The 27,538-nt window shown below is 37.3% G+C and overlaps 2 protein-coding genes across 4 annotated transcripts in view; one reads left to right on the forward strand and one right to left on the reverse strand.

The window, feature by feature from the left end:
- The first annotated feature begins 5,860 nt into the window (after positions 1 to 5,860).
- LOC139747325 (TAF6-like RNA polymerase II p300/CBP-associated factor-associated factor 65 kDa subunit 6L) lies at positions 5,861 to 27,429 on the forward strand. Of its 2 annotated transcripts, XM_071659507.1 has the most exons (10): positions 5,861 to 5,992; positions 7,439 to 7,579; positions 9,698 to 9,795; positions 12,042 to 12,181; positions 13,388 to 13,539; positions 14,507 to 14,686; positions 15,590 to 15,694; positions 16,527 to 16,793; positions 20,492 to 20,887; positions 27,292 to 27,429. In XM_071659507.1, exons 1-10 carry the CDS (start codon positions 5,969 to 5,971, stop codon positions 27,301 to 27,303), a joined length of 1,515 nt encoding a protein of 504 aa, XP_071515608.1. In that variant the 5' UTR covers positions 5,861 to 5,968; the 3' UTR covers positions 27,304 to 27,429. The 2 variants fall into 2 exon arrangements, with proteins under 2 accessions (XP_071515608.1, XP_071515607.1); XM_071659506.1 differs by lacking the exon at positions 27,292 to 27,429 and having other exon boundaries at positions 20,492 to 22,590.
- ATPCL (ATP-citrate synthase) overlaps positions 23,779 to 27,538 on the reverse strand; it is a 60,580-nt gene continuing 56,820 nt past the window's right edge. For both annotated transcript variants that reach the window (XM_071659505.1, XM_071659504.1), the window contains one exon: positions 23,779 to 27,444. In XM_071659505.1, the coding sequence (XP_071515606.1) occupies positions 27,350 to 27,444 (95 nt within the window). In that variant the 3' untranslated portion in view covers positions 23,779 to 27,349. The remainder of the gene's footprint in view (positions 27,445 to 27,538) is intronic.

A 27,538-nucleotide genomic window follows, 5' to 3' on the forward strand; every position in this document is an offset into this window, starting at 1 on the left:
TGGTACTATGAGTTCGCATTTATTCTATACGACGAATCCCTCACTGTTAAGAAATCACTCCCAGGAATGCTTGAATTCATAACTGAAATATTTTTCACTGGTTGCACAGGTGATTGTTTGAAGTGGCACATGCATCTGGTGTGTGCTCAGCTATTATCCCTCTGCCATGAAATTCCGTAAGTTTCCAAGAAGAGGATCTACCAGAAATCGCCGAAAACAAACAGGAATGGAAATGACGGTTCTGACAAAGCATTTTATCGGCAGCTTCATCTACAAGAGAAGGGAACAAACGAGATTCGGGGGAGAAAAAAAAAAGATTCTGAATTCGAATCGTTGGCAACATCAAATCAAATCCAGTTTACCAAGCCAGAGACAGGAGGAAACTCAAGTGTTATACAAGGCTCTCTGACTCGGATGTTAGTAACTGTCACTGATCGGCTCTGATATCAAACTCTGATGGCGAGAACCAGCGAGTAACAAATGTGGCAAAGAAAAGTATGCAGGACCCTCGAACACGTTGGCAGTCGTGTTCAGAAGCAACTACTTGACACATGGCGGTTCTGTTTACTAAGGAATCACATTATTTATATATATATATATATATATATATATATATATATATATATATATATATGTATATATATATATATTGCTGGGTTCCGCCTGCAAGAGGTTACGCCATAATTGGTCACCTCAGCGTGGCTGTATCATTGAGAGTACAGTCTCGTACAAAAGAAAAAAAATCTCACTCCAAAGCATACAGTATTTTCCTACTTCTGGAAGTAGCGCAGCCCTGCTGGCGTGCAGGAGTCTGGAAAAGATTCTGGGTAAAACTAGGACTGAAAATGGTCCTGTTTCATTTGGGCGGGGTAGCGACAGAAATGGATGAAGGCAAAGCAAGTATGAATATGTACATGTGTATATATGTAAATGCCTGTGTGTATGTGTATGTTGATATGTATATGTGCGTATATGGTCTTTTATATATATATATATATATATATATATATATATATATATATATATATATATATGTGTGTGTGTATTTTATGTATATATATATATAATATATATATATATATATATATATATATATATATATATATATATATGTGTGTATGTGTGTGTGTTTACATGAAAGGAAGGGCCATTCTTCGTATGTTTCCTGGCGTTACCTCGCTAACGCGGGAAACAGCGATTATATATATATATATATATATATATATATATATATATATATATATATATATATATATATATATATATATTTGTGTGTGTGACAATGTGAAAGTTTTGTATCACACGTATTACATCATAAGGTGATAGGCGCATTGTTTTGGCCTCAGGCTGACTGACCGCCTGGTCCAGGAGCGATGTGAGGGTGGACGTACTGTTATCCGAGTCATGCCGGGGAGGGACATGTGATCCGCGACGCTATCTAATAAGCTTCTGTCAGCGTTTCCATTGGTAGCTAAGATCTAGGAGGCCAAAAGGTTACAACATATTATGTAGACTTTCTGTGATGATATATTTCTTCTTTATGTTTACTTCTCATTTGGGCTGAGAACCCGTCTCACACTTCACTTTGGGTATTAAATGTGTAGGAGTGTAGTGGTATCGCTAAAGCATCATGAAGTCCATTTGATTGGTTCATCTGTTGGTTTCTTGAGGGGTGACAGATCCCGTCTAGGCCAAGGTGTCTTTGACCTCGTCTGGGTCAAGGTGCTTTTGACCTCGTCTGCGTGTAAGCGACCTCTTGTTGGTCAAAGCAGTTTTTTTTTTCAATGTCTTAGGTAATGTACTCTGTCATTTAGACGGTGATGCAATAACCGGTAAAGATAAATTGAAATAGTTTAACAGAACGCGTACACACCAGCTCAGACGCTTTCATATCAGCCCACATAAACCCACAATCATAAAGAAATAGTTTCATTTCTTGCAGAAAACAAGAGAACAAGGGTCTTTCAAACGTATGTATGTAAGTATGGTTCTTATAGGGTGGGGTACTATTCGGTGCATTAGTTCACAACCCATTAGAATACATGTACACCCACGGATAATGTACTGTCAGATGGGGTGTGGTTATCAAGGTGGGGGAAGTCGTCAGCGAGTAATTTGTTATTCGACAAAACTGTGGTACAGGTTGGTCTACTCCATAGTGCCCATCTCTTGCATAAACGGTAAAGTACAATACCTATCTTTTCTTATTTGTCTTTTTTATTTTATTTCCTCAGTTTCATTGGATGTGATAACTTCATATAGCCTTTGGGGTCCACTGACACAGCCTTTGAACAGTAAAGCTTGTGCGATCTTTCAGTGTAATATAAACAATTCGAAACTTTTTTGCACTTTTACACGTTTTAGTTCATCCGTGAGGAGAGAGTAACGACACATCCACATCTCCAGCCTCACGCACATCACAACTCATGATTCACGAACTCTAGCCACGGCGGTCGTCCCATGGGCAACCAATCCCAGGTGTAGCACCGTATTTATCAGTATACTGTCATCACCCGACCTCACTCGTGTCTCACGTATGGCACCTTCCATAAAGAAAAACAATTGGACCACACTGGTGACATTACACGCCCACGACATAATCTTACCTCTACATAAAACTACTTAGTCATACCACCATTCACTCTTACACAAACATTGCTTCTAAACATATCATGTAGTCAGAACTTCCCAAAGGGCTTTTTAGTTAACCTTACGATATGCCTTTTCTGCATAAAATCTCTACCTTTTTCTCTAGAACGTTGTTCCACAGCCTAGCTAAGTGTAAACATCTGCTCTGATGTTCCTAGGCTACTTCATCTTGTTCTTCACCTACTGAAGGTTTAGTTTACTTCTGTTATTGCAGACCTGCTATATGGTCTGCCAGTCATGTTACGGAGATTTAATCCTCCGTAATTCTCTCACCAGTCACTTCTACTTCCTTGACCTTTACACAAAAGAACGATTACTGTTTTCGTCCAGTCACCTGTCGCACCACTACTTCTCTATGGTGTCTCACACACTTTCCAAACCCATTCAACATCAGGTTCACCTCCATTCTTCACCATCTCACTCGCCATTCCACCGGTACCTCAGCTTTCCCGTTTAATTTACTCGTTACTTCTCTTCTTGCCTTTCCCTTTGCAAAGTTGTCCTTTCGCCCATACGTATCCTTCGTATAACCAATCTTACAGTACCAAAATCCAAAACTCAGCTACTATCGTCCACACTTTGTGTTTCAGAATAGTCTCTTCACCCCCTTTGCCACAGGCAGTCTCCAGACTTGTCTCGTACACCTTCACTTTTCGCAAGGACCTCTTCTCCACCTGTTTATCACACTTCAAAATAGATCGCTTGAAATAGTTCGTCCTTTTTTATGTGATCCTCATTTGTTTTCGTGTTATTCATAAGCATCGTTTTTTAAATCATTCATTTGACTTTATTCCACTCTCTGTACCTTTCGCAAAGCAGCATTTACTGTGATATTCAACTTCTCATTTCAAACTATCTCTGTTTTTCAAGTTAGATTTCTTAGAGCTTTGTTTCTTCCACAGTGTTGCTCTGTTACCTCAACCTGGGGTTACCAGGAGTCACATCTGTGTTCTCTGTTCATGGAACCTTCAGGTACTTCACAACACCTCTCATCATATCACTTTGTGCCTTTCCATCGCTATATCTTCGACGTTGACCCATTAAAGACGACTGTACGACCCTAATGTATAATGGCATGACCCTTGACCCTTTTAAAGGCTAGGTCATCATACCAAAAGGCCTTTACGTCGTGCTCAAGGGGTTAACTTCTCCTGTGAATGCTGCTGAATTGTTTTCCCTCAACAGGACTTAACATATGGGATGATTTTTCAATAAAATTAGCTTAAAGGAACACCATAGATACGTTTAAGAATAAACCTACGAAATTCTAAAATACTGACATCATTTGCTCTCCATTAGTTACGTACAAAGTTTGCAGGTATTTCTCCATAAGTCATCTGTTTGCTTTCGTACTCTTATCCAACTAACCTCTCTGCTTCTGGTCCTTCTGAATACAAACATCCCGAAAGGACCCTATGATCTACTTTTCCTTTTCTTATATACTCAAAGGATGTACCGACATGCTCAAGGGTCGTGTTATGGAACTGTACCGTTGTGCCTATGGGTCGTGCCTTGGTTCTCCAGTTCTCTAACACTCAGTGTTTGTTGTAAAAGTGAAGGCAGGTAGCCAAGTTTTTCTCTGGTGAGGGTGGGACGTATTGTGGAAAGTGGTTTGTTGTGTGACCTCACAGAGTACAGCCGGGCACTCTACCAGCTTCAAGTTTGCGAGCCGTACGGCCCAGGTGGCATACCTCCTCAAGCCTTAGGGGAATGTATATACCTTTGAGCTTGTCCCAATACCTCTGAGCTTACCTCACTACCTCTGAGCTTGCCCCAGTCCGTGTTCGCCTATTTTAACTTCGTTCGAATATCCACACTCTTCCTTTTTCTTGAAAACATACTTTGGAGTAGCCTGTCCCTAAGAGAGAAGGCCGTTCTAACCCTTCTAATATTTTGTGTCGAGGTTGTGAAGCTCTACACACTTCTGACGCTTCGAATCCCATTCTCTTCCTTCAGATTACCAATATGGCTTTCGCGGTACGAGGTCTCCTGTTTGATTCCCCTCTGATCCTCCTGTCTCATAGACTTTAACGTGTCTTTATTGGTGATTCTCGATATCCCCAAAGCATTCGACAAGGCTCCATTTCTTAACCTTCCTCCCTTTGGCTTTTTCTGCTCCTCTCTGTTTCCTGACGTATTGCTTTCAATCTGACCAACCCCTTGCAGCGGTGGGTGTTGAAGCGACATTTCCCCCCCCCCCTTTTATCCCTATCAGTTGGTGTCTCTCAGGGTTCTGTCCTATCGCATACTCTATTTCTTCTCTCCGTAAATGATCTTTTGTCATTTCTAACCCTTTTCATTCTTACGCTGATGACTCCATTTTGTACACTTCCTCCTACTTTTATCTTACTGCGGGTGTTGTATAGGACCGTGATTTTTTCTTATGAGCAGCTATTTCATACCTACAGGGGTTTTATTCGCATCAATGTTTAGATATCACTCATATACCTGGGATGGTTCTTCCTGCACCTTCCCATTAGTCAGTGGAATTAAAAGCCTTCCGTCCCATTCATTCAGGCATCACTTTACTCCAACCATCCCTTTCCATTTGCCGTGATGTTACTGCCCTTCCGGTTTCTAGATATCATTTTGGCCACTGCTCTCATGAGCTGTCCGCATATGACCGTACCAAGCGTTTGTTGGGGCTTCCTGGTTTTTGTGTGATCAGCCACACGGGGATTGACCGTTATGCTATCCCCCTTTCCTTGATTATTGAAGTTGTGGCATTTTATCTCCTCCTGTCTTTCTTCCTTCATTTTTTCTACCTCAAGATTAAGGCTTACAAACACCTGAGAAGCCTGAATTAATTTCTTCATTCTTTTTCCTATACTCTTATTTCAATTGCGGTGGCCATGATTGCAATATGATTTGTCCGTGCCATGTTGGTGACTACATAGATATATGAATAAAAGAAGGCCATGGGCGTGTCTATACGGCTACACAAAGGTGGCCATCTGAGTTGTGGGGGGATCATCTCTGAATCCAGCACGAACGTCACCATTACACGGTCGGGTTCTAAATGAAGTGAGATGTACACCCGTTACCCACTAACACCATTTGCTGCAATTATGTATGAAAACTAGCTAACCGTGAATGAATGTTTCCCTCTTTTTTCTTATTATTATAATTACTATTATCTTAGGTTTTGCTTATGGGTATTTGAGTTCGAAGTGGAATCCGAATGTAGGAATTTCAATCCGGATTCCAGTGCAAAACGCCCTTTGATGTTTGTTTATAGCCCGCTAGATGGAAACCGTCAGAGTTCATTGGTTGTTTTGTGTTTGAGATGTAGTTATTTTCCCTCCCTCTTGCTTGTGACATGGTTGATCGAAATGAAACGCGGGTAAGTTACAGCAGAATTAATTAAAGTCAGATTTTTACATATGGTTTGCTATGAAATTCAAACCTATCTGGGTAAAGTATCACTCTAAGGGCACCACATTATTTACATGGGTTTGGTTGGAAAGATATTAATGAATTTATGCTTATTTAAAGTGATTTGGATCTAGGGATATTGATTATTTCATTATTTTCGCTTCTGAAGTATAAGTGGTTTGATTAGAAGTAGAATAAGGGGTAAACCAAGCGAAATATAAGCATAGATCAACAAAACATATGGAAACACGTAGACGCCGTTATTTACCTTGATATTTATTGTAATACTCGAAATGTACCAGATGCACAGTCACCTTTCCACCATATTAGTTGCTTGTAAAGATTCAATATAGTAATTTATCAGTTGACGGACGCACGTGTTTTAGCTGATATATTTTGACGAAAATTGTTGGAAGATGCTACACTTAAAATTTCACACTCCTGATAGACTTTAGGGAGTGTAGGGAATCCACCAGCACCACTTTCGTCAAAATCTGTCATCTGGAGTAAGTGCCTGGTTCAATTAATGAATTACTCAGTGTTCTATAACATTTATTGTTAATTCATTTGAGCCATGTGTTGATATTGATGATGGCAAAGCAGTAGGTTTTTGTTTATTTTCATTTGATTACTTGATATTTCATCAGTGCCTTTTAAATCACTTTTACTTAGGGTAAGACAGTACATTAATATGCATTATTGTCACATCCAATAGTAATTTTTGTGCTGTTCCTGATTCACATGGAGATGTGATGTTGTGAAGTTTCAGTTTACAGGCACCACAATACTGGTTCTGAAATATCAAAATTGTTTTATGATGGTTGTGTACTTTGTGCAGAATAGAGTAAGACAGTTAGAGTTTAATGATGATTATTCCTTTTATATGATGATAAATGAGTTGATAGTTGGGAAGGCTATGCAGATCAGGGCTAACAGGTGAAACAATTTTAGAAGAAAACAGAATCTCTGAAAACCTCATCTTATTTTTCCCAACAGCTGACTTATATTTTATTTACAATATTATTTAAATACCAAACTACATACATTTAAGACAAAGATGATTTGTATTTGACTAGCTTTTGGACAGTGAACTGACTTGGAATTGCTTTATTAGAAAATATTTATTCTCATGTAACACCCTTTTAGAATATCTGGTAGACTTCAGTCATCTGAGAAGGGACATTAGTATATTCAGTCCTATTTTATTGTAGAACAGGGAGAAGTCATACCTTAGTCAAAATTGATTTCATTTTGATAATTGGTGTACATTTAGTAGTATTTATATCCAGAGAAATGGGAAAGTGGAGATAGTCTCGAAAAGAATGTGTACAATAAACTAGTAATTTTAATTCAGTGGCTTCAGTACCAAATTACCATAGATGTTAATTCTCATGTGATATCTGTTTTGTGATAGGGTGAGGAGAGACGTTGTGCACAAGTGGCAGTGGAAAGTGTCATAACATGGGGTGAGGCAGCAGGTGTAGCAGATATCTCTCAAGATATGGCTCGTGCTATAGCTGCTGATGTCACTTATAGATTACGCCAGACTTTGAACGTAAGTTATTCTTGACAGTGTTTGTAGTACTTGTTTTCAAGGTAAGTATTGTGGTGCTGTACATGAGTTTGCATTTGCAACTTCCAAATATCAGGTGGTAGATTAGGAAGATGTCATGTTTATTAATTTTACATGCTTCATATCACCCATTCACTTTGGCTGTCTTGACATATAAGTTGTTTCAGCTGGCAGCACTTGCCGCCCTAAAACTTAAAGTTTGATGGCTTTTCTAATTCTCTTGTTAGGATTTACAAAGTTGTGATATTTACTTTGTGTGGTAATGTTAATGTTTTGTGATGGTATTGGAGAGTAATATTTGTTTCATCAAATGTGCCACACATGAGATAACATCAGGTTTTAAGCTATCAGTTGAGAATGGGTTACGCATTTTCTTTGTACATTTTTGTAAAAGGGAAGTAAGAATTAGTATGGTGTGTCCAGTAAGGTAACCTTCAGCTGTATGTACAGTAACATAATGGTGATTGAAAAAAATAGTATTACAGTTAAAATATTTTTTCCTAACTAAGCATTCATTCATGAGTAGAGGAAGAATTAGTTAGTATTTGCAGATGCAGGGTTCTATATAGAGCAGTATATGATATATGTTTCAATATTCATTCCTCTGAATAGGGAGTAGGAAATGTTACAGTCATGCTTTGTATCTTGCATTATTTGTTTAGGAAAAGAACTATTGGTAATTCATAAAAGACTAAGAGTAAGAGTTATATTTTGAGATTAAGTGAAAAATGAAAAGATGACATAAAAGCAGATTCATGTTCTTATAGGTGAGTTTGAATAATGGTAAAACATGCTATGCAGGTTAAGGCAGTCAGCTGCTCGTGTTATGGAATCAACGAAAGATATCTTTTGAATGGTTTTAAAGAACATTAGTTGCTGTACTTGTACTCAGTAAAACCCCATTCTGACAGACTAACTAGGGGAAAGGATGGGCCAGTAAAAGCAAGATTTTTTTTTTTGCTCTCTGAATTTTCCAAAGAGCATTAGTAACAAGACTAACAAGTGAAATGGAACTGTACCTCATACTGTAGGTCACCTACCCAGAGGCTGGAAGTGTTCAGGGAGTAGCAGAGATTAATCTGAATCAGAAAAATGAGCTCCATGTTCACTGGAAGTCACTTGAATCACCTGGTTAGAAATGGGGCATGTATGAGGTGCGTGCTTCTTTCTCCATGCTCATGATGCTCAGTCATTTACTGGACCATGTAGCACATGCATCATTAACAGCACTCTTATCCTATATGAAATGACACAAAAACAAAGGCCTTTGTGCCTCAAAAATACTGCAGTTGCATGAGAACATAGGCATTGAGTTTGCTTTTGTGTTGATCAAGCAAGTGCTTATCTCAGACTAGTGGGCAGTGACACAGCAAGGTCTTATTTTGTCATGAAATTTCAACTTAAACTATTTTTGTAGCTGAAAAGGTACTAAGAATGATATTGCACCCTTAAACCAGTGTGAATTTATGTATATGTGTGTAGAGAGAACTTTATATGTTTAAGAAGTAAAGTGAAATCGCACCAAGGTGATGTGTAACAGAATGTTACTTGTTCACATGCTTAGCATCATATGCTGAAGTCAGGAATGACATAGTATTCTGTTACATTGCAAACTCAGTCCAGTGGGTCTTTACTTTACCTGACTAAATTTGCTCTGCAACCGTGGACTGCTCACTTGCTTTAAACAGTACTAATACTGCTCTTAGCTTTGTGATGGTTTGATGAGTACAGTTATATAGCATATGAAGTCTCAAAGGACTGTCAGATGATGTAATAGGAATTTTACTTCCATGCACAATGTTGCATGCCTTTGTCAAAGTATGCTGCATAACATTTTATTTGTATATTTGTATTTTATCTGTGCTACTTGATTTTTAAAGCTGTATTTTATCTCTGCTACTGGTTCAGACAAAATTGTTTTCTTATAGTTACCTAAGAGTAATAAAAAAATTTCAGTTGACTGCTTGACTTTAATACATACAGAGTTTCAGAGTATGTATCCAGAGTACAAAAGTCTATTACTATTGAGTTGAGTAAAAAGTTATTTAGTTCATGACTAAGTTTTTCACTTCACGAATAATTTCAATGTAAATATATCAGGTATGTGGCCAGTTTTTGAGACATACTAAGCGTCGCCGACTCACCCCAGATGATGTTAACCGTGCTTTGAAGTGGATGGATGTGCCCTCCATAATGGGGTATGTATTTCTTTGATAAAATGTTGCATGGTGTTCATTTTCACTGGTGTACTTTTTAAACTATTAAACTTTTATTGTACTCTGCATGTGAAATGCTGCCCTCTCCCAAACAATACTTGTGGCAGTGGATACCAGCAGAGCATTCTAATCCCCAAACACATTGTACTGCAAAAGGTACAATTTTTACTGTGGAGTTTTTCAATAAGCAGTTATTTCTTCAGCCCTCGTCATTCACTTCCTACATGACCTTCTATCACCTCCTGCAGACCAAAGTTTGAAAGTCCTTTCATGTGCAGATGACCTTACATCAAGCAACAACAGATATGCAACATAACATCACACAATTAGAACAAAGGCTAACCCAAAACAGAATATCAGCATTACTCCAGAAATCTACTGTCACCCTCTTAGTCTCTGACAGATGTGAGTCCAACCTGCAACATCCCATCGCTTTTGGTGGTCAGCTACTCTTACTCAACAAAGCTCCATTGATACTGGGTTGTAAAAATGACACACATGACATTCACTTCCCACACTACAAACATTAACATAAAGCCATAGACAAACTAAGCACCACCGGAATGCTTACTAATAAGAGATTTAGATGAGAAAAAGAATCCTTTGATGTAATCTTCAAACAATTCATCTACTTCACCCTGAATTATGCCTTACCTGCCTGGTCATCCACTGTGTCTAAAAAACAATCACTGGCAGCCTAGCAACCACAAAATTTTGGACTCAAAACAATCACTGGCTGCCAGACAACCACAAATATTAATCTTTCGCAATGAAACAAAAATATTTCCAGTGCACTTCACCTCAGGATTCCCAACACTCAGGATTTTGTGGCAGCACCAAATAGTTCCCATGTAAACCACTCCAAAGCCAACTGCCATCCCTCTAGTAGAATAATAAAGTTATGCTAATTTCTCACATTATGAACCCATACTTACAAATTCCTGCTAACTAGCACAGTATTAATAAAACATGCACACCAAAATGATTCAGTGAGCATCAAACAAGTGTTCCTCTAATCCAGTCTTAAATACCATTCCACTAGACATACATCCATCTAAAACTTCATTTTCTGAGCATGTATGAGTTATCATTTTTCATCTGATTTCTGAACACAACCCAATCCCTCCATCATTATAAACACTGTTTCAAGATATTAGTATACCCATCTTGCTCAGAATGCAACTTCCACAGTGGAGACACAGAGAACTTACTCCTCAGTTGCACTCTGCTCACCCCCACAAAAACATAAATGCAACATCACACTTCCTGGCTTGTAGTACTACCCAGTGGATATGATCAGCTTTTTGAACACTGTGGGATCTCCAAAGAAGGGGATCCTAGGCAGGAAGTAACATAAGGCATAAGTATATTAATTGTTCTTGATTGCCGTTGGACTCCCTTCTTAAAAGAGCCTTAGAGGTCCTCCAGGACCCCTTTTTCAGGAGCTCCAGCGACTCCATCCATGGCTGTTCTACTTCCATTACCATGGACTTTTTTGGAGTTAGAAGTTCTTTGATGAGACTGTTGTATAATGATGCAGGATATATACTGCCCCAGGAGTGCCTCCTATATTTATGAAGCTCCTGCAGTACTCAGGAAACTGGCCATGTCCACCGGACTGGACCATAAGTCATGAAGGATAGTGATGTTGTGTATGCTACTTAGTGCAGAGAATGCAGTGCAATTGATTTACAAATGTTTGGTGTCTTCGTTGTGATAGTTGCATTGTGAGCATGAAGGATCTTGGGACATGTTGCAATGTCGTTGTTAGTGTTGTAGAGATGGGTGATGTCTGGAGTATAGACAGGAAAGTGTAACACATGTTTGTCTGGGGAGTTTGGTTTCTGATGGGTGTGTTTCATAGAGTGTAGTTAAAGACTGGGTTGGATGGGTACTTGTTTAGTGCTTCTTGGATAATTTCAGTCAGTATGTATGTGTTTTTGCAAATACATATGAATTCCATGAAGACTCTGTGAACTTTAAAAAAGAACTGGATAGTTTCCCTTCAAGTTGTACTATCAGACCAGCCAGGCTGCATAACATATGATAAATGGAGGCTCCAGTAATAAATCCCCAGATAATCTAGGCTAGCACCAGAGAAGCTTGATTACTGACTGAATTTTTTGGATAGAAGTCTACTCTAAAATCATAACAGAGTGTATGTAAGCTAAGGTATTGTTATTCAACTAGAAGCTTTAGAAAGCATTGTGACTGAATTTCATTTGCAGATACACAGGCAGTGAACCAGTAGAATGGCAGGGAATAACAGATGTAGGAGTTCACATTCCACATGACCCCACTGTCAATTTAGCCAGCACAGCTCTTAGTGGGGACATCTTCCACCAGCCTGGCAGTCCATGTGTTAGAGGTCAGAGTTTTTTGTATGTTATATTGTATTACAATTCTTTGATTGTAACATATTCATCTCTTGAATATCTGTACAGATATAATAGGTATAAAAGGTGTCATATAACTTTGGTGATGTTAGGTACATTCAGCACTGATGGTTATGGTAGGTAGGTATCCAAGTACTGCATTTAAGCCTCAGACCAAGCTAATCCCTCTTACCAAGGAGGATGCATCCTGATGACAGGAAGTGTAAATATTTTCTAGATTTGATATCCATACAGGTGTTCATTGATCTGGATCCAGCATTTAAATCTGGAAATATTAGGTATGGAGAGACTTCTTTTGTAATGTTGGGTACTTGAAAATTTATAAACATCAGATTTTTATTTTGAAATAGAATATTTTGCATATTTGATGCTGAGTGACATTAGTATCAAGGATTGAAAAGTTTATATTAAATGAAATACTGTACGTAATTAGGAATTTCCAGTAGAAATGGGAAAAAAAGGGGAAGGCTTTAGATTTGTTCTAATTTAGCTTGCATATTACAGTGACTTCTTCACTGTTCCAGGATTTTGCCTTCAAGTGGTAATGCCACGAGTAAGTAGTCACCCAAGACAAGTCTGTATCATCATCAGCAGATGAAAGAGTATTGTGTTGTCAAGGACCTTTCCACCCAAAGGAGCATACTTTACTTTGCTCCTGCATAGAGCAAAGCCTTGAAGCTGTGTGAACCTCATGAAAGGGATTTTGGGGTTGCATAGCTTATTAACTTTTCTCCTTCTTCAGCTCCAAATCTGTTTCTTTTCAGTGTAGAGCATGAAGAATAATCCTCAGATTAATTCTTATGCAGTAATGAGCCAAATACCCAGAAGTGTTGCAGAAAATGATGGTTTTAGTTAGCATGCATTTCTGAAAGTTCAACTCTTGTACCGATTAAAACTTCAGTTTGAGTTAGCAGTTATACAGGGAAAACCTTTTGCTCCTGTGTGTACATGTAGTATAATTGATTTGTGCATGAAAAGAATGATGATAATTTTTGAGGTGATACAGACAGGAGAAGGAATAAGGGAGTGGTATAGAAACAAAAAAAGGTGAAATAGAGATATATCTATGTAAGAGCTTTTGGGAGGTTTAGAATAAGCAAAAGCTGTGAGTAGATAACTTTTGTGGTAGCTGCCTGAATATAGATGATGAACAGTATCTACTAAACTTTGATTTTCAGGTGAGTGGGCATTCATCAGTGGCCACACACTGGTGAAAGGTGAAGGTGGAGGAGATACTGTGCCTGCACCTCTCCCACTGTCTCCTGACCACCAGCAGTATTATCAGATGCTATTTACAATTATTGCTGGACCATCTAATGATCTGTTTAAGGTAAATCTTTATCAGGTATTGTTCCAGTTTACTTTTCAGTAGTCTTCCTATGCCCAGATGAGAAAGTGTCTAGCTTATAAATATCATCATTAGTAGTAAAAATACATTTGTATATATGTTGTCATTAAAAATGGAACCCAGTGAGTAATTGACAGAATTAACTAAAAGATATGGCATTCAAAGGGTACCTAGCATATGAAAGTAAATCCTGTGCTGTACTTATTTAGAGAGATTTGCTATAAATCACAGTCTGGAATGAAATATGAAAAATATCAAGTAAGGATGACAAGTAAAACCAGTGTTACCAAAATTTGCTGGTGGAATAACTTTAGTGACTGAGAACTTGAAAACTGGAATGAGAAGTTTTTAAAGAAACTTGAAGAATCTTCTGTAGCAGAGTTAGAGAAATGGCTCGATGAATAAGTTATTACAATCCAGATATTAGTGCATGACCAAGTAATTTTATTAGAGAGATGATAAGAGCTGATGAGAGTATGGGTAAAGATAGCAATCAAATATTACCAACAAAACTTACATTAATTCAAAAGCACTACAGGCAAAAGTGAATGGAATGACCTGACAGAAAGTTGAAGTGTTTACCAAATAAATGTGATTATTGAAGTATGTTATATATCTTATATAGATAAACAAATCCTGTGATTATATGTGTAGGTTTTGGACAGGTTATGTACAGTAACATGAGAGCAGGAGGACATGACAAAAGTTGTGGAGTTTTATGGCTCTGTGAAACTTGTGGTCAAAGAATAAAATACTGACTTTATACATTTCATTTGCTGTTTTTATTTGAAGTTCAGTTTTACATCAGTGATATATGCATTGCAAAGTCATAAAATTGTGAGTGTTCACTCTTCCATTCATCTTTCAATGAAAAGGAAAATGATTTCATTCCTCAAAATAAATATTATCATTGAAATTTGTACTTATGATATTTTTTTGATATTTTCAGATCATGTGTGAAGATGTTTCAACATCACCAGGAATCATTTCCATAGTAGGTCCCATTGTTGGAGGAATTGTTCGAGGTGCACAGCGTGCTCGACAAAAGCCATGCATACTCAGGAGAATTCTGTTGGTAATAAGAGCTCTTCTTGTGAATCCTCACTTGCACCTAGGGCCTCAAAATTATGTGAGTAATAAGTGTTTCTTATAAATATATCTTACACCTTTATGAATATAACAGCGTTAATGCATTGTGGTTAATCTTGTCCGTTGTGCATGTATCAAGTTGCAGTCTCAATATTTCTTATTACTGAAATTTTCACTAACTTTGATGGGTTTTTGTTTAATTTGTGCCTGAATGTATGCACATATGTATATTTAGGCACTGTGTTCAGCTCAGTCATGAATAAGATCTCTTTACACCTTTTTTGGAGATGTACCAAACTTGAATGAAATATTACATTGCCATCACTGTTTAAGGATCTCTCCATTATTCCTCTCAAGTGGAATTTTCATGGCATTATATTATGTAGATTTTGCTTATTATATCTATCGTGAATATGATTCTTCAAGGAGATAATACAACACATCCCAAAAATTCTTATGAATTATTGTACTTTTCATGTTTGACATATGGTAAAGCTTTTAGCATAATAAATGTTAGCTCTTGATAGCCCTTAAATCCAAGAACATATGTACTTATGAGTACAATGAAACAACTCTTGAATTTAGTAAATTGACAGTATGATTTCTTGTTCACTGCAGTACCAAAGACCCACCCAGGTTCTTCATCTCCAAAAACTTCTCCCCTCTCTCTCCAGTCAGTAGCAAAAGATATTCATAGCTTCACTTACTTGGTTTTAGTATTCACAGGTTTTTGTATTTTGTATGTTTTACGTTTGGTATGGATTCTGGCAAAATTACCTTGGCAGTTGGTAACTGTTTATCCATTATCATTCCATTAGTCCATATTTACATCTCATTTTTCTTTAACATTTATATTGTTGTATTTATCGTATTTGTTATAAACTTATGAACATATTCATAAAAAAGGAATAAAAGTTCTAATAGTTGAATACTTCACCTGCAGATGAGAGACATAATCAACATTTTGGTGTACTGCATCATCATTGAACGGAAGTCTGCACAAGATACTCACATGATTCGTAGCTTGGCATGTAATGTGTTACTTCAGGTGAGTAGATAGTGAGAAGGGGTATTGTTTGAATGTCTGATATATTTAGTGACAGTGTTGTGTAACTGCCTTAAGATGCCTTCTGTTCATCTCTATTATTGGTGGATCCAACTTCTTCCCTGAATCTTCATTCTATCATGCCATTATTTTTTTTTCACAACTTATTTTTAGTGCCACAGTATAGGTAGCAGCCTCTGTTAATGCACTTTGCAGATGCATTTGCAATGTCTCAACCTCTTTTGTGCTGTTTCCCTGTATTTTTTAAGTTTCTTATTTGACTTTTCTTGAAAGTTACATTTTACACTTTCATTCTCTAACATTTCTTTTGTGCTTCTTGCTGTTTTTTTATTCACATTAATTTTAACCATATAGAATAAAGACTAATCTGCTTATGATCTGATATGTATCCACATAACCCTCCCATTGTCCATATCATGTAAATTACTAATTCTTATCTATTCTGCCTTCCCTCTTTCTGTGCTCCATGCATTTTTGGACATCCTGTTGTTGGAAATATGTCTTTGCAGCATTTATACATGTTAATGCATTTAAACCACACCCAGTCTCCATGATTTCCCTTGGTTTGTTCATATGCCCTACATCAGTTCATTGACAGCACATTGCCCCCTGTATACAACATTGCTCCATATCACCTTTTCCTGTGCACGCCTTTCACTTTCCTGCATGTTCATACCCCAAGCATTCAGAATCTTTTTCACTCCATCCTTCAATCTCCAGTTTGGTCTCCCTTTTTTTCTTGTCCCTTCCACATTCTACACATATATATTCTAGGATATATGTACATTCATCTTAATTGCATATTTCTTTGAAGGTTGTTTCAAGAGAACCAGGGTGTCGAGGAACTTGGGAGACAGTTGTAAATATACTTAGTGGAGTTGTTGCTAGCAGCAGTCATCCATGGGGTCAGCATGTGGGGGCACTCATTGGCCTTCTCACGTTAGGAGCTCCTGCTCTCCTAAACAGCCTTACGCCCATCGCACGACCCTACTACATTCGCTTGACTCATGCCATCTCTCAGTCACCAACAGCTAGTACCCGAGATATCCTTGATGCACACACATCTAATTGTCTTTTATTGGTTAGTATTCAAAGTTGCATTTAGTAAAGGTGAAATATGGAAGAGACAAGAAATATCTAATAGTTTTGTTGATTTCTTATGTATGTGATAGTTTATGCTTTATAATAAGATGGGTAGAACTTTTAATTAAAATGATTTTGTGGGGCCTGGATGTGGAAAGGGAGCTGTGGTTTTGGTGTATTACACATAACAATTAGAGACTTAAGTGTGAACAAATGTGGCCTTTGTTGTCTTTTCCTAGCGCTACCTCACGCACATGCGGGGGGAGGGGTTGCCATTTCATGTGTGGTGGGGTGGTGGCAGGAATGGATGAAGACAGCAAGTATGAATATGTACATGTGTATATATCTGTGTATGTATATGTATGTATACGTTGAAATGTATAGGTATGTATATGTGCGTATGTGGGCGTTTATGTATATACATGTGTATGTGGGTGGGTTGGGCCATTCGTTTGTCTGTTTCCTTGTGCTACCTCGCTAACGCAAGAGACAGTGACTAAGTATTATAAATAGAATAGTTTTAATTTAGATAGTTCCACTGCCACCATGCCTTAAAGCCATGTTCTTAACTATAAAAACAGTGTTTTTGCATCTAATGCAAGGATAACAGGAAATTATTCCAGTGACCGAACTGGATTGATCATAAATTTTATGTTCTTAATCATGCATATTTGCATATGATTTTTTTGTTAGATTATTCTCTACATACAGCATAGCTTGTTGTACTTTATTTAAGAAGTCAGAGTATGTGAGTTTTGTTTCACAAAAATGTGGATAAAGTCCAGTTATTGAAAAACAGGAAGATTACAGAAAGTTAGTCCAAGCCTTTAACATCACTTTGAAGGAATTTTTTGATGACTGAGTATTGGTTTTACTGTGTTGACTAATGGTCACACATTAGAGAGGAAATCTGCCCGTGTGTGACACCTGCAGCTGCAGTATTACCATGGAACATGGACCAACAAAATGCCAAAAAAACAGAAGTATTAGAGTCAATTATGAATTATATAATAAACATGGAAGGGATCAAAGTTTTGGAGAGTTTCTAGACAGTAATGTTCATGTAAATCAAGTTATGGAGTTTTTGAAGGTAGCCAAAACATATGATTCTATATAAAGAGTTGTAAGTTTGTAAGTATCTTTTAAAGGAGCCAAAATTTATAATTCCTTGCAAATATGTTTAAGTTTATAGACATATTTTTCATGCTAAGAAGCAAACTTAAACCAACCCACAGTCCTTAACATTAATGTGGTTAGTGGTACACGTACCAGGATGAATGAAAATCATTAAACCTATTTATCTGTGGGATTTGACTCCAAGATTGATCATATGTACCATTGTGTGACCTTAAATTTATGGTATGCCCATAAGTTTAGTATTTTGTGTGCCTTTTCTTCATACATTACTATGGAGTTCCGTGGTGCAGTGGTTAGTATTCCTGACTATGATGCATTCATGGGCTGCCCAGGGTCAATGCATAGGTTGAAACCTGGTTGCTGCAGTTGCTCCATATTGGCTGATGAATTGGGTACCTGACTCAGGTGAAGAGCAAGGTTATTAGGTTCAGTAGGGTTGAGGGACAAGTTAATTGGGAGGTAAGTTTGAATGGAGAAAAACTGGAGGAAGTGATGTGTTTTAGATATCTGGGAGTGGATTTAACAGCAAATGGAACCATGGAAGCAGAAGTCAGTCGCATGGTGGGGGAGGGAGCGAAGGTTCTGAGAATGTTGAAGACTGTGTGGAAGGCGAGAACGTTATCTTGGAGAGCAAAAATAGTTATGTTTGAAGGAATAGTGGTTCCAACAATGTTATATGATTGCGAGGCTTTGGGTACAGACAGAGTTGGGCGGAGGAGGGTGGATGTGTTGGAAATTAAATGTTTGAGGACAACATGTGTGAGGTGGTTTGATTGAGTAAGTAATGAAAGGGTAAAAGAGATGTGTGGTAATAAAAAGAGTGTGGTGGTGAGGGCGGAAGAAGGTGTATTGAAATGGTTTGGTTACATGGAGAGAATGAGTAAGGAAAGATTGACAAAGAGGATATATGCGTCAAAGGTGGAGGGAACGAGAAGTAGGAGACCAAATTGGAGGTGGAAGGATGGAGTGAAAGAGATTTTGAGCAATCAGGGCCTGAACATACAGGAGGGTAAAAGGCATGCAAGGAATAGAGTGAATTGGAGCAATGTGGTATACCGGGGTTGACGTGCTGTCAGTGGATTGAACCAGGGGATATGAAGCATCTAGGGAAAACCATGGAAAGTTTTGTGGGGCCTGGATGTGGAAAGGGAGCGTGTGGTTTCGGTGCATTACACATGACAGCTAGAAACTGAGTCACTAGAAAACTTGCGTAACTGGATGAGGTCTGTTCCCAACTGATGTAGATGAGGGAGACTTCAGTGTATGTAGATAGAGTTAGGTCTTGCACATAAATAAATGAGGCAAATTAAGGATATGAAATACTTTATGTTGTGGCTTTTATTCATTGTAGTACACAAAAGGAGTGTATGTATGACTGAGCTAAGAGATCATATATATTTGATCCACCTCATGTAAACAGGAACAGTGTGTGTATGGGCATTTATGTATATATATGTGTATATGAGTGGATTGGCCATTCTTCGTCTGTTTCCTGGTGCTACTTCGCTGATGTGGGAAAGAGCAGTTAGTATAATAAAGATAAAATGAATATTTATACATATATATTATTCATTATACATAATTGCTGTTTCCCACGTCAGCAAGGTAGCATCAGGAAACAGACGAAGAATGGCCCATCTACTCATATACACACATATATACATAAACACCCACATATGCATATATCCATACATATACACACATATGCAGACTTACATACATACATACACATGAACATATTCATACTTGCTTGCCTTCATCCATTCCTGTCGCTACCTGCCCCACAGGAAAACAGCATCCCTAGCCCCTGCATTGATGGGATGGCCTTGATTTGGGCCTCACTTGCCCATGCCATCTCAGTTAATAAAAAAATACAGTATAATTATATCTAACCTTAATTATTAAATAGTGGGCTGTTTTCTGTCTGGAACTCACAATGGGAATGAAAATAATTAAGTCTTCAGACTTTCTGTTCCCCATTAGGAAATTAAAGAGATTCATGTAAAAGTTAAGGATATGTCCAAAGAAAATTTAAGTTCACTTGTATGCCCAGGTTATAGTGTTAAAGTCACTGCTTAAAGGCTCTGGTTAGGGGTTGCAGATAGAGGGAGGGTCAAAGGAAGAGTGATGGGATGAGCCTCTGATGTAAATTCAGTAACGACTCTTCATATATGTTTATGATAAAAATACATGAAAATGTAAAGGATGTGTAGTAACAGGTAAGCTAATTTACATGGCTTTGAGGTAGCTCTAAAGAAAAGTAATAATTTCCTAAGTGGTATGTTACATGTGGCTGGAGGTGCTGTCACGTGGTGGGGGTTTGGATTAATCGCTGATCACTGAAGGTAGTAAGAGTATATTTATCCATTGCAGTCAAGTTGTCTTCTGAATGATGATTGAATTGGAAATTACTTTTTTCAGATATCTTGGGATTCTGTTTGACTATTTCATTGTCTTGAATTTCTGAAAGAGATCATAGATGTATCTCAATATTGTTTTATTACAGAAATATAGAAAGATGTATCTTATATCTCAAAATTGATTTTCTTTTTATTATAGGCTGGACTGGTAAATGTGATGACAAACTTTGTGAGAAGCCTACCAGACAATATTGTGATGTTTTCATCCTCAAAAGATACTGCACAAGGCACTGCCAGTTCTATCTATCCTACTGGTATTGGAGATTGCGATGTAACATTTGAACAGATACAGAAGATATATAAACTAGGAGAGGAATCGTATGGCTCTGCCTTTATTGTGCAGATTCCTGGAGTATATTTATGTTGTACACCTAACCAGGTCCCAAGTTTTTTGCAATCTTCTGTTTACCGTGATCAAGCCATATCAGGGGATGCCCTTCTCAACCCACCAGCAACTAAACGATCTAGATCTAAGGCCCATCATTCCCCAAACAAACCCAAACCAAGAAGAACACAGCCATACTCTCCGTTTCAGGTATTTGATGGATACAAAGCTCTGTCTGATAAGAGGTCACATATACAAATGAGTATTAGAGGTGGTTGGGAAAAGAGTGTAAGTAAGCTTAAAAGAAGAGAAGGTTCTCTTCCCACAGTTATTCCTCATCCTCACAGGTCATTGCTTGCTCGGTATAGTTCTCGTCTCACTGGTTGTATGCCTCACAATACTTTTACAAGGCCGTTATATACTCCTTTAAAGCCTGGTTACACTTTGCAATATCTTCTTTTGTAACTTATTTATTCTTGTTTTTTGTTCATTGTAATTACTGTGACCAAGCATAGGTATCTGTTTTGAGCAAGAAGGAAATGATTCTCATTTCAAACAGCCTCACCACTACAGTACTTTTGTTTTTTCCACACAGTTGCAAAGAAAGTGGTATATTCCTCTCATGGCCGAGCCGTGAGAGAGGTGTTTGGTTGCTTACTGCTTTTACAGTTGGACAGTCATCATTTTATCCCGTAACTGACCTTGAACAGGCTTTGTTTTCAAGTCACTTGGCTCAACAGCTGTGTTAGGGCAGTATGTGGTTTATAATATGGCTTTTTTTGTCTGTCTTTGATTAACCTTTCTTCATTGCAGAAAGGTATTGACTTTTGCACAAGATGTTAATCTACATCAGTGATAGAATAAATTCATGTTCTTCTTGGAAGCAGAAATAAACATTTGATTTGATTCACTACGTTTAGACAGCAAGCCAATAACAGCAACTGGACCTATCCAAGAAATACCAAGCATAGTCACATTGGCATTGTGGCGATGTCTGCACCCAGTCAGGTTTGGTATCAGCACTTAGTGACAGCTGTGTAGTTAAGCCAGCACTTCATTGGTTGTTAAATTGCATTCCTCTGACCCGGGTAGCTGTTTTTTTCTACCTCACTCACATATAGACTGCTGGCATTCTCTCCACAAGCATACAAACTCTCCTTGTCACACATAACACTTGACAGCACTTTAACCTGCCCAACTCTTTCTTTGACTCAAATTTTTCCTGCGGTGATCGCAAAAGCACTAGCCCTGCCTTTTTGTCAAAATTGTGGGAGCAATAGATAGATGTAGTTGGTAGAAGCATTAGGTAGATGTAATTGGTTGAAAATAGGTAGGAGTTTTTAAAAACACTGTACTAGAGTTGTCCTGTGCCACTGGCCCGTTGAAGGCGAGGCACTAAGGCTAAAAAGTGACACTGAAGTTCACCAGTTATGGAGACTTTTACTGTGGCTACCTCCTTGAGGGAGTTTCTGAAGGGAGCAGTTGTTAGAGATATAGAAAGATAGCCTCCTAATACCTCAAGCCATCTGATAGCCTACATATTTCATGTGGGATCACCATGTATGCTTGACCATTACGTGTATGATCATCCAGTCATAATGGTAGTTGTAGTTACTGAGGATAGCAATGGATGTGACCTCTGTAGAATCATAGTGTGATAGGTCTCCTGGATATTAAAACAGAGGTAGGGAAAGCTAGAACATCAGTTGACATTGGCCACTCTTTCTGAAAACATCATTTGATATTTCTAAGCTATTATTGTGCATTTTGTGTGTACTCCAAAATTGATAATTAGTATCATTAGAATATTTATTGGGCCATGAATAAACCTTTTCACTGCAACAGTCTTAAAATATAAAAGGTACACACTGTGTAAAGGATATTCTCAAATACTTTAAAAAGTATCTCCATAAGTTTGTTTTCATGATTAAAACAAATTCTTAAATAAGATGATGTACATTTCACTGCAAGATATTGTTTATAAATGCTGTGTGACCTGTAACATGTGCTGCTCTGTTACTAGACACATCACTTACTCCACAATATTTTGAGGCATATGTGTATATATATATATATATATATATATATATATATATATATATATATTTTCTTTTCTTTCTTTCAAACTATTCGCCATTTCCCGCGTTAGCGAGGTAGCGTTAAGAACAGAGAACTGGGCCTTTAAGGGAATATCCTCACCTGGCCCCCTTTTCTATTCCTTCTTTTAGAAAATTAAAAAAAAATGAGGGGAGGATTTCCAGCCCCCTCCCTTTTAGTCGCCTTCTACGACACGCAGGGAATACGTGGGAAGTATTCTTTCTCCCCTATCCCCAGGGATATATATATATATATATATATATATATATATATATATATATATAAGTTTAAGAAACACCACTGTATATCTCCAGATTCTCTTTTCAAACTAACCCCCCCCCCCCCCCCAACCTAACATCCTTACTTTTATTCACATTAGTAGTTATTTCCACCTTTCACACAATCTTCCAAACTTGGACTCCAGCCTCTGCATTCGTATGCACATAGCTTCTCTGTCACGTCATCTGTAAACAACAGCCAATTCAACTTCGTAACTCCAGCATACTGTAGACCTACCCCTATCTCTAAAAGCTTCACATTTACTCCCCACACCACTCCATCAATAGACAGATTAATTCAACTGCAGTCCCAGCTGCATTGCCACACTTCATATGATGTAAGGCTTTCATCACTTCCTATTTCACCAATCCATTGTATTTCCTTGTCTCAAACCCCTTACTTCTACCACCATGTCATCAAACACAGTCAACAGTCAAAAAGAAGGAAAGAGAATACTACCACAGTTGCTTGGGAAATAGCAAAAATGTATGAAAGAAAAATTAATTTTTTTCAAGGAATTGTTTTTTCCCACCTTAGCGGAGAAAGAATACTTCCCACATATTCCCTACATGTCATACAAGGCAAGAGCAGAGACCCTCATTCTAGGTACTGGTTCGGCAAGTATACAAGGGGTGGATGACAGTGTCATCCTTATTTATTTATTTATTTACACGTTTTCTACATTAATTTTACATACATTTGTTAAGGTTACATAAAAACATATATCCCTAAAAAACTAAAATACTTTATTTAACCAGAAATTACTTCAATTCCTGTACACAACCATAATACCAATACATAATGGAATGTATTTGTATAGCAAAACTACAGTAAAAATTTTTGACAACTGAATCCAGCACCAAAGCAAGCAAATTTACTATCATTGATAATTCCAATCACAATAGCCAAAAACAGAACTCATTCACAGTAACAGATGAACTATACACACCACATTAAAACAATCATGACATCCACTACGTAGTATAGTTAACCTCCAGTAGCTCACCAGGCTTATAAAAACAACACAAGTTCCATACATTAACAACTATTTCATCTTCAAACTTGGAAGTTCAGAAGAATCTAGTATATCTTGCAATCAACATTTATAGTAGAAATTTCTGATTAGAATTTAGAAAAACAAAAACAAAGAGCTTTTGCTTTCACAAAGCATTCACTCTTGCACGACTGTGTTCCCCATCCTACTAAGCAGCAGATGTTTAACCCATTCATATGCAATCAAGACTATTTGATAACCAGAAGTTATGCTATTCTGGGCATTGAGATATTACTGTATCCTTGTTGAAATTGCAGCCAAACACTGGCACACACTGAAGTAATTGACTCTGGGGACATTACACAATTAATCTAAGCTAACATTATACTCATACATATATTAAGCAACAGCCAGTACATGTACTTATAGGAGTAGTGAAAAGACATCTCATTCCACTTGAAATTCAGATAAACATCTGGTGTGCACCCAGTTTTTTGCCTCAAGATAATTATCTGAAGATCCTTTCATCAAAAGGGCACATTTTCCCTAGGAACTAGCATACCCAGTGTCTTAAATAAGGGTTAGAGAGCAAAATGGGTCCCACGTACAGTACTTATGGCCTGTTCTGCCGGTCATTTTAGCTAACAACTGAAAGATAGGTAAAGTGAGACCTTAAATGATGATCCCAAACACTAACACAGTAGAGTCAAGACCACAGAATACAAAATCATTACATCCTCTAAAAACTGCTATGATAAGGGTAGAATTGTCCTTACTGGGAATATTGAACACTGGTTACTGCAATCTAACTTGCCTCCATAACCCATGCTGTTCAATCTACAGGTAGAGAAAAATTCAGGACATTTTCTCTCCACATTATGCCATCTTGCTGAATAAACCTCTGTGTTGTCTATTGTGAAAAAAAAATAGGACAGGGTCCATACATATTGAAAGGTCAAAACTCAGACCATTTTTAAGTCTATTCAAGACTGTTTTCAGATCCATTTTAGCATAAAAGTTTCTTTCATAACTTTCAATTATCCAAAAATCAGACTTTCAGACCTTTACATACACATGACAAAAATTAGCAACAAAGAAATACAGTCTGCCAGTAGACAAAATCCTGCTAATAGATGGAACAAAATCCCTTCTCTAAAAAAAATGGATAAACATCCATTACCTTCCCTATCATACAAGAATGCAAATCCTTTCCATATCATGTCTGTCATATTTGAAAAGCACAAAGTACTGATAAGACTTCTGATCTTTGCACTTGAACTATCCCAGCCTCATATGGCACTTCAATTTTGACAATTTTAGCTCGCAGTTGTGGGCCACATCTTATTCAAAGACAGGATTGTAAACTGAGCAGTCTGTCAAATGCCTATTGGCATGGCACAAACATTCGAGAAGGTGCAAGTCATGCCAGATTGAACGCATTTTATGAAACAAAAACAGCAACATCAGAAGAAAAGTTCAGAAATAATCATGACCTTCAAGAAGAATCATCACTATGAAGAATGTTAAATTATCATATTTCTAGAGACTAATATTAAGACATTCTTTAGTAAGCATCATTCATAGCTCACCATTTAAAGTACAATTGACTGCTTTAGATGCAAGTTACTTGTTCAAACAAGTAAAATAATTCATATTTAATATACAATGTAAAATAAGAAAGCTTTGATATTGAGAAATAGAAATTCTAATTAATGTTAGGAACAAATAGGTTACTGGTGTAATGATTACATTGTAGAAGTAAAAGACATGATGAAAATGGTTCCTTCCTGGACACTACTTAGACAAAAAGTATCTACAATTTCACAAAATACCCGGTACTCTCTTGCCTAAAGCACTGACTGGAGGGATTAGAGTGCAGACTTAACTAGGTTGTGTGCAACATCAATATTGTCACAGGATTCACCAGACAAACTAACTTCAATGTTACTATCAATTGCACTTTTATATACGCTATTATATATATATATAATCTGATTTCACTGCCAAAGTATTAAAAAATACTCGCTAAACTTTTGGATAATGAGGGGCAACTATTTGAATCAATATAAAAGTGGCATATCAACGAAGTCTGACTAGCTGGGAAACAGAATAGCTTTCCCCAAGCTAATCTCACACAAAATGAAAAGATCACTTAAGAGTCAATTAAAAGAAATGTCTATTTTCAAGATCTAGCTTTCAAATGATGCGTGAACATTGTGTTCTTGGTATTTACTACTGTACTATGAGGAATGATCATCAACTTCAGTTTACTAGCCTTGAAATTAATCTATACTGCAAGCACAAATCCAGCATACTGTACTCACTTTAACAAAGGGATATTTGTGCACAGTTTTTATGATTCACCAAGAGTACTTACAATGCATACTATCTGGACTTTTCAGTTTCCTTTCTAACAATAGGCTACTAAATACAACTACCGTAAAGCAAATGTCCATAACCTTCCCTTTATCTATCAACTTATTTTACATCCCAATTACACAAAACAGAACAAGTGCATACTACAAAGCCACATACACCTATTTTCAAGATTAATTTGCAAAACTGGTGGCCCTTGGCTCTAACCTTGCAGGCTGGAAGAGGTCAAGGACCTCCAGTTCCTTGGCTTTGTGTAACTGAAATGAAACCACCTACCATTATGAGAAGTCTATTGTCTATAATTCCAATATTCAACAATTCTATAAGAATAATCATCAAATACTGTTCAAACAAATGACAAAACTGTTAAGAGAACTACCTGTAAGAAAACGAACTTCAAATATGCTGCATTACCAGAAAACTGTTTCTTAATAAAGTATTTTAAAGTATCATCATGGTCACTAAAATCATAAAAAGTATTCTTTGCAGCAAATAAAATTAGACAGCTATTTAAAAATTAACCACTAAAAATCCTTACTGTGAAAGTATACGAATCAATAAATTCAATAATACATTTTCTAAAGAAAATTTTATGCTTAATGATTCTTTCTAAAGCATCTTTGTAAAACTTTAAAATTTCTCTCCATATATATACAAGTATCCCAGATAATCACTTTTCATTGAGAAGCAAATTATAGGGACTAGCCTGAACTCTATGTCTAATACATATGGTGACCACTTAATTCAATACTTTGCAATACTGGACTCCTGATGGACATGTGAGAGTTGTCTATCACATTCAAATAGTAAAGTTAGTATAGTATCATACAGCATACATCTAGTAAAGCAGTTTTTTCACCTTTGACAGCATAGTTCTTGAAGAAAAAAATGGGAAAAGCTCATGAAAGCAACATGATTATAGCGAATTAAGAAGAGTAATGCTCTGGCATGACGTAAGAGATATCGTCCCATGGATGGCGGTACAGACCCTGCTTTAAACGCTTCTGGTCCAGATGGTGACCTGTTGGTAAAAACAGCAGTGTAAGTGGTCTTCCAATTAGTTTTCCTCAAGACACCTTGAGTTTTCTACTTATTTAAAGGTGATTAAAATTTCT

Source organism: Panulirus ornatus, chromosome 68 (assembly GCF_036320965.1).
Source record: "Panulirus ornatus isolate Po-2019 chromosome 68, ASM3632096v1, whole genome shotgun sequence".
NCBI classification, from domain to species: Eukaryota; Metazoa; Arthropoda; class Malacostraca; order Decapoda; family Palinuridae; genus Panulirus; species Panulirus ornatus.

Coding starts and splice junctions, on each gene's coding strand:
- LOC139747325 (XM_071659506.1), top strand. CDS start 5,969: ATGGTTGATCGAAATGAAACGCGG. Junction 7,580..9,697: donor GATTACGCCAGACTTTGAAC/GTAAGTTATTCT, acceptor TAAATATATCAG/GTATGTGGCCAGTTTTTGAG. Junction 12,182..13,387: donor TGGCAGTCCATGTGTTAGAG/GTCAGAGTTTTT, acceptor TTTGATTTTCAG/GTGAGTGGGCATTCATCAGT.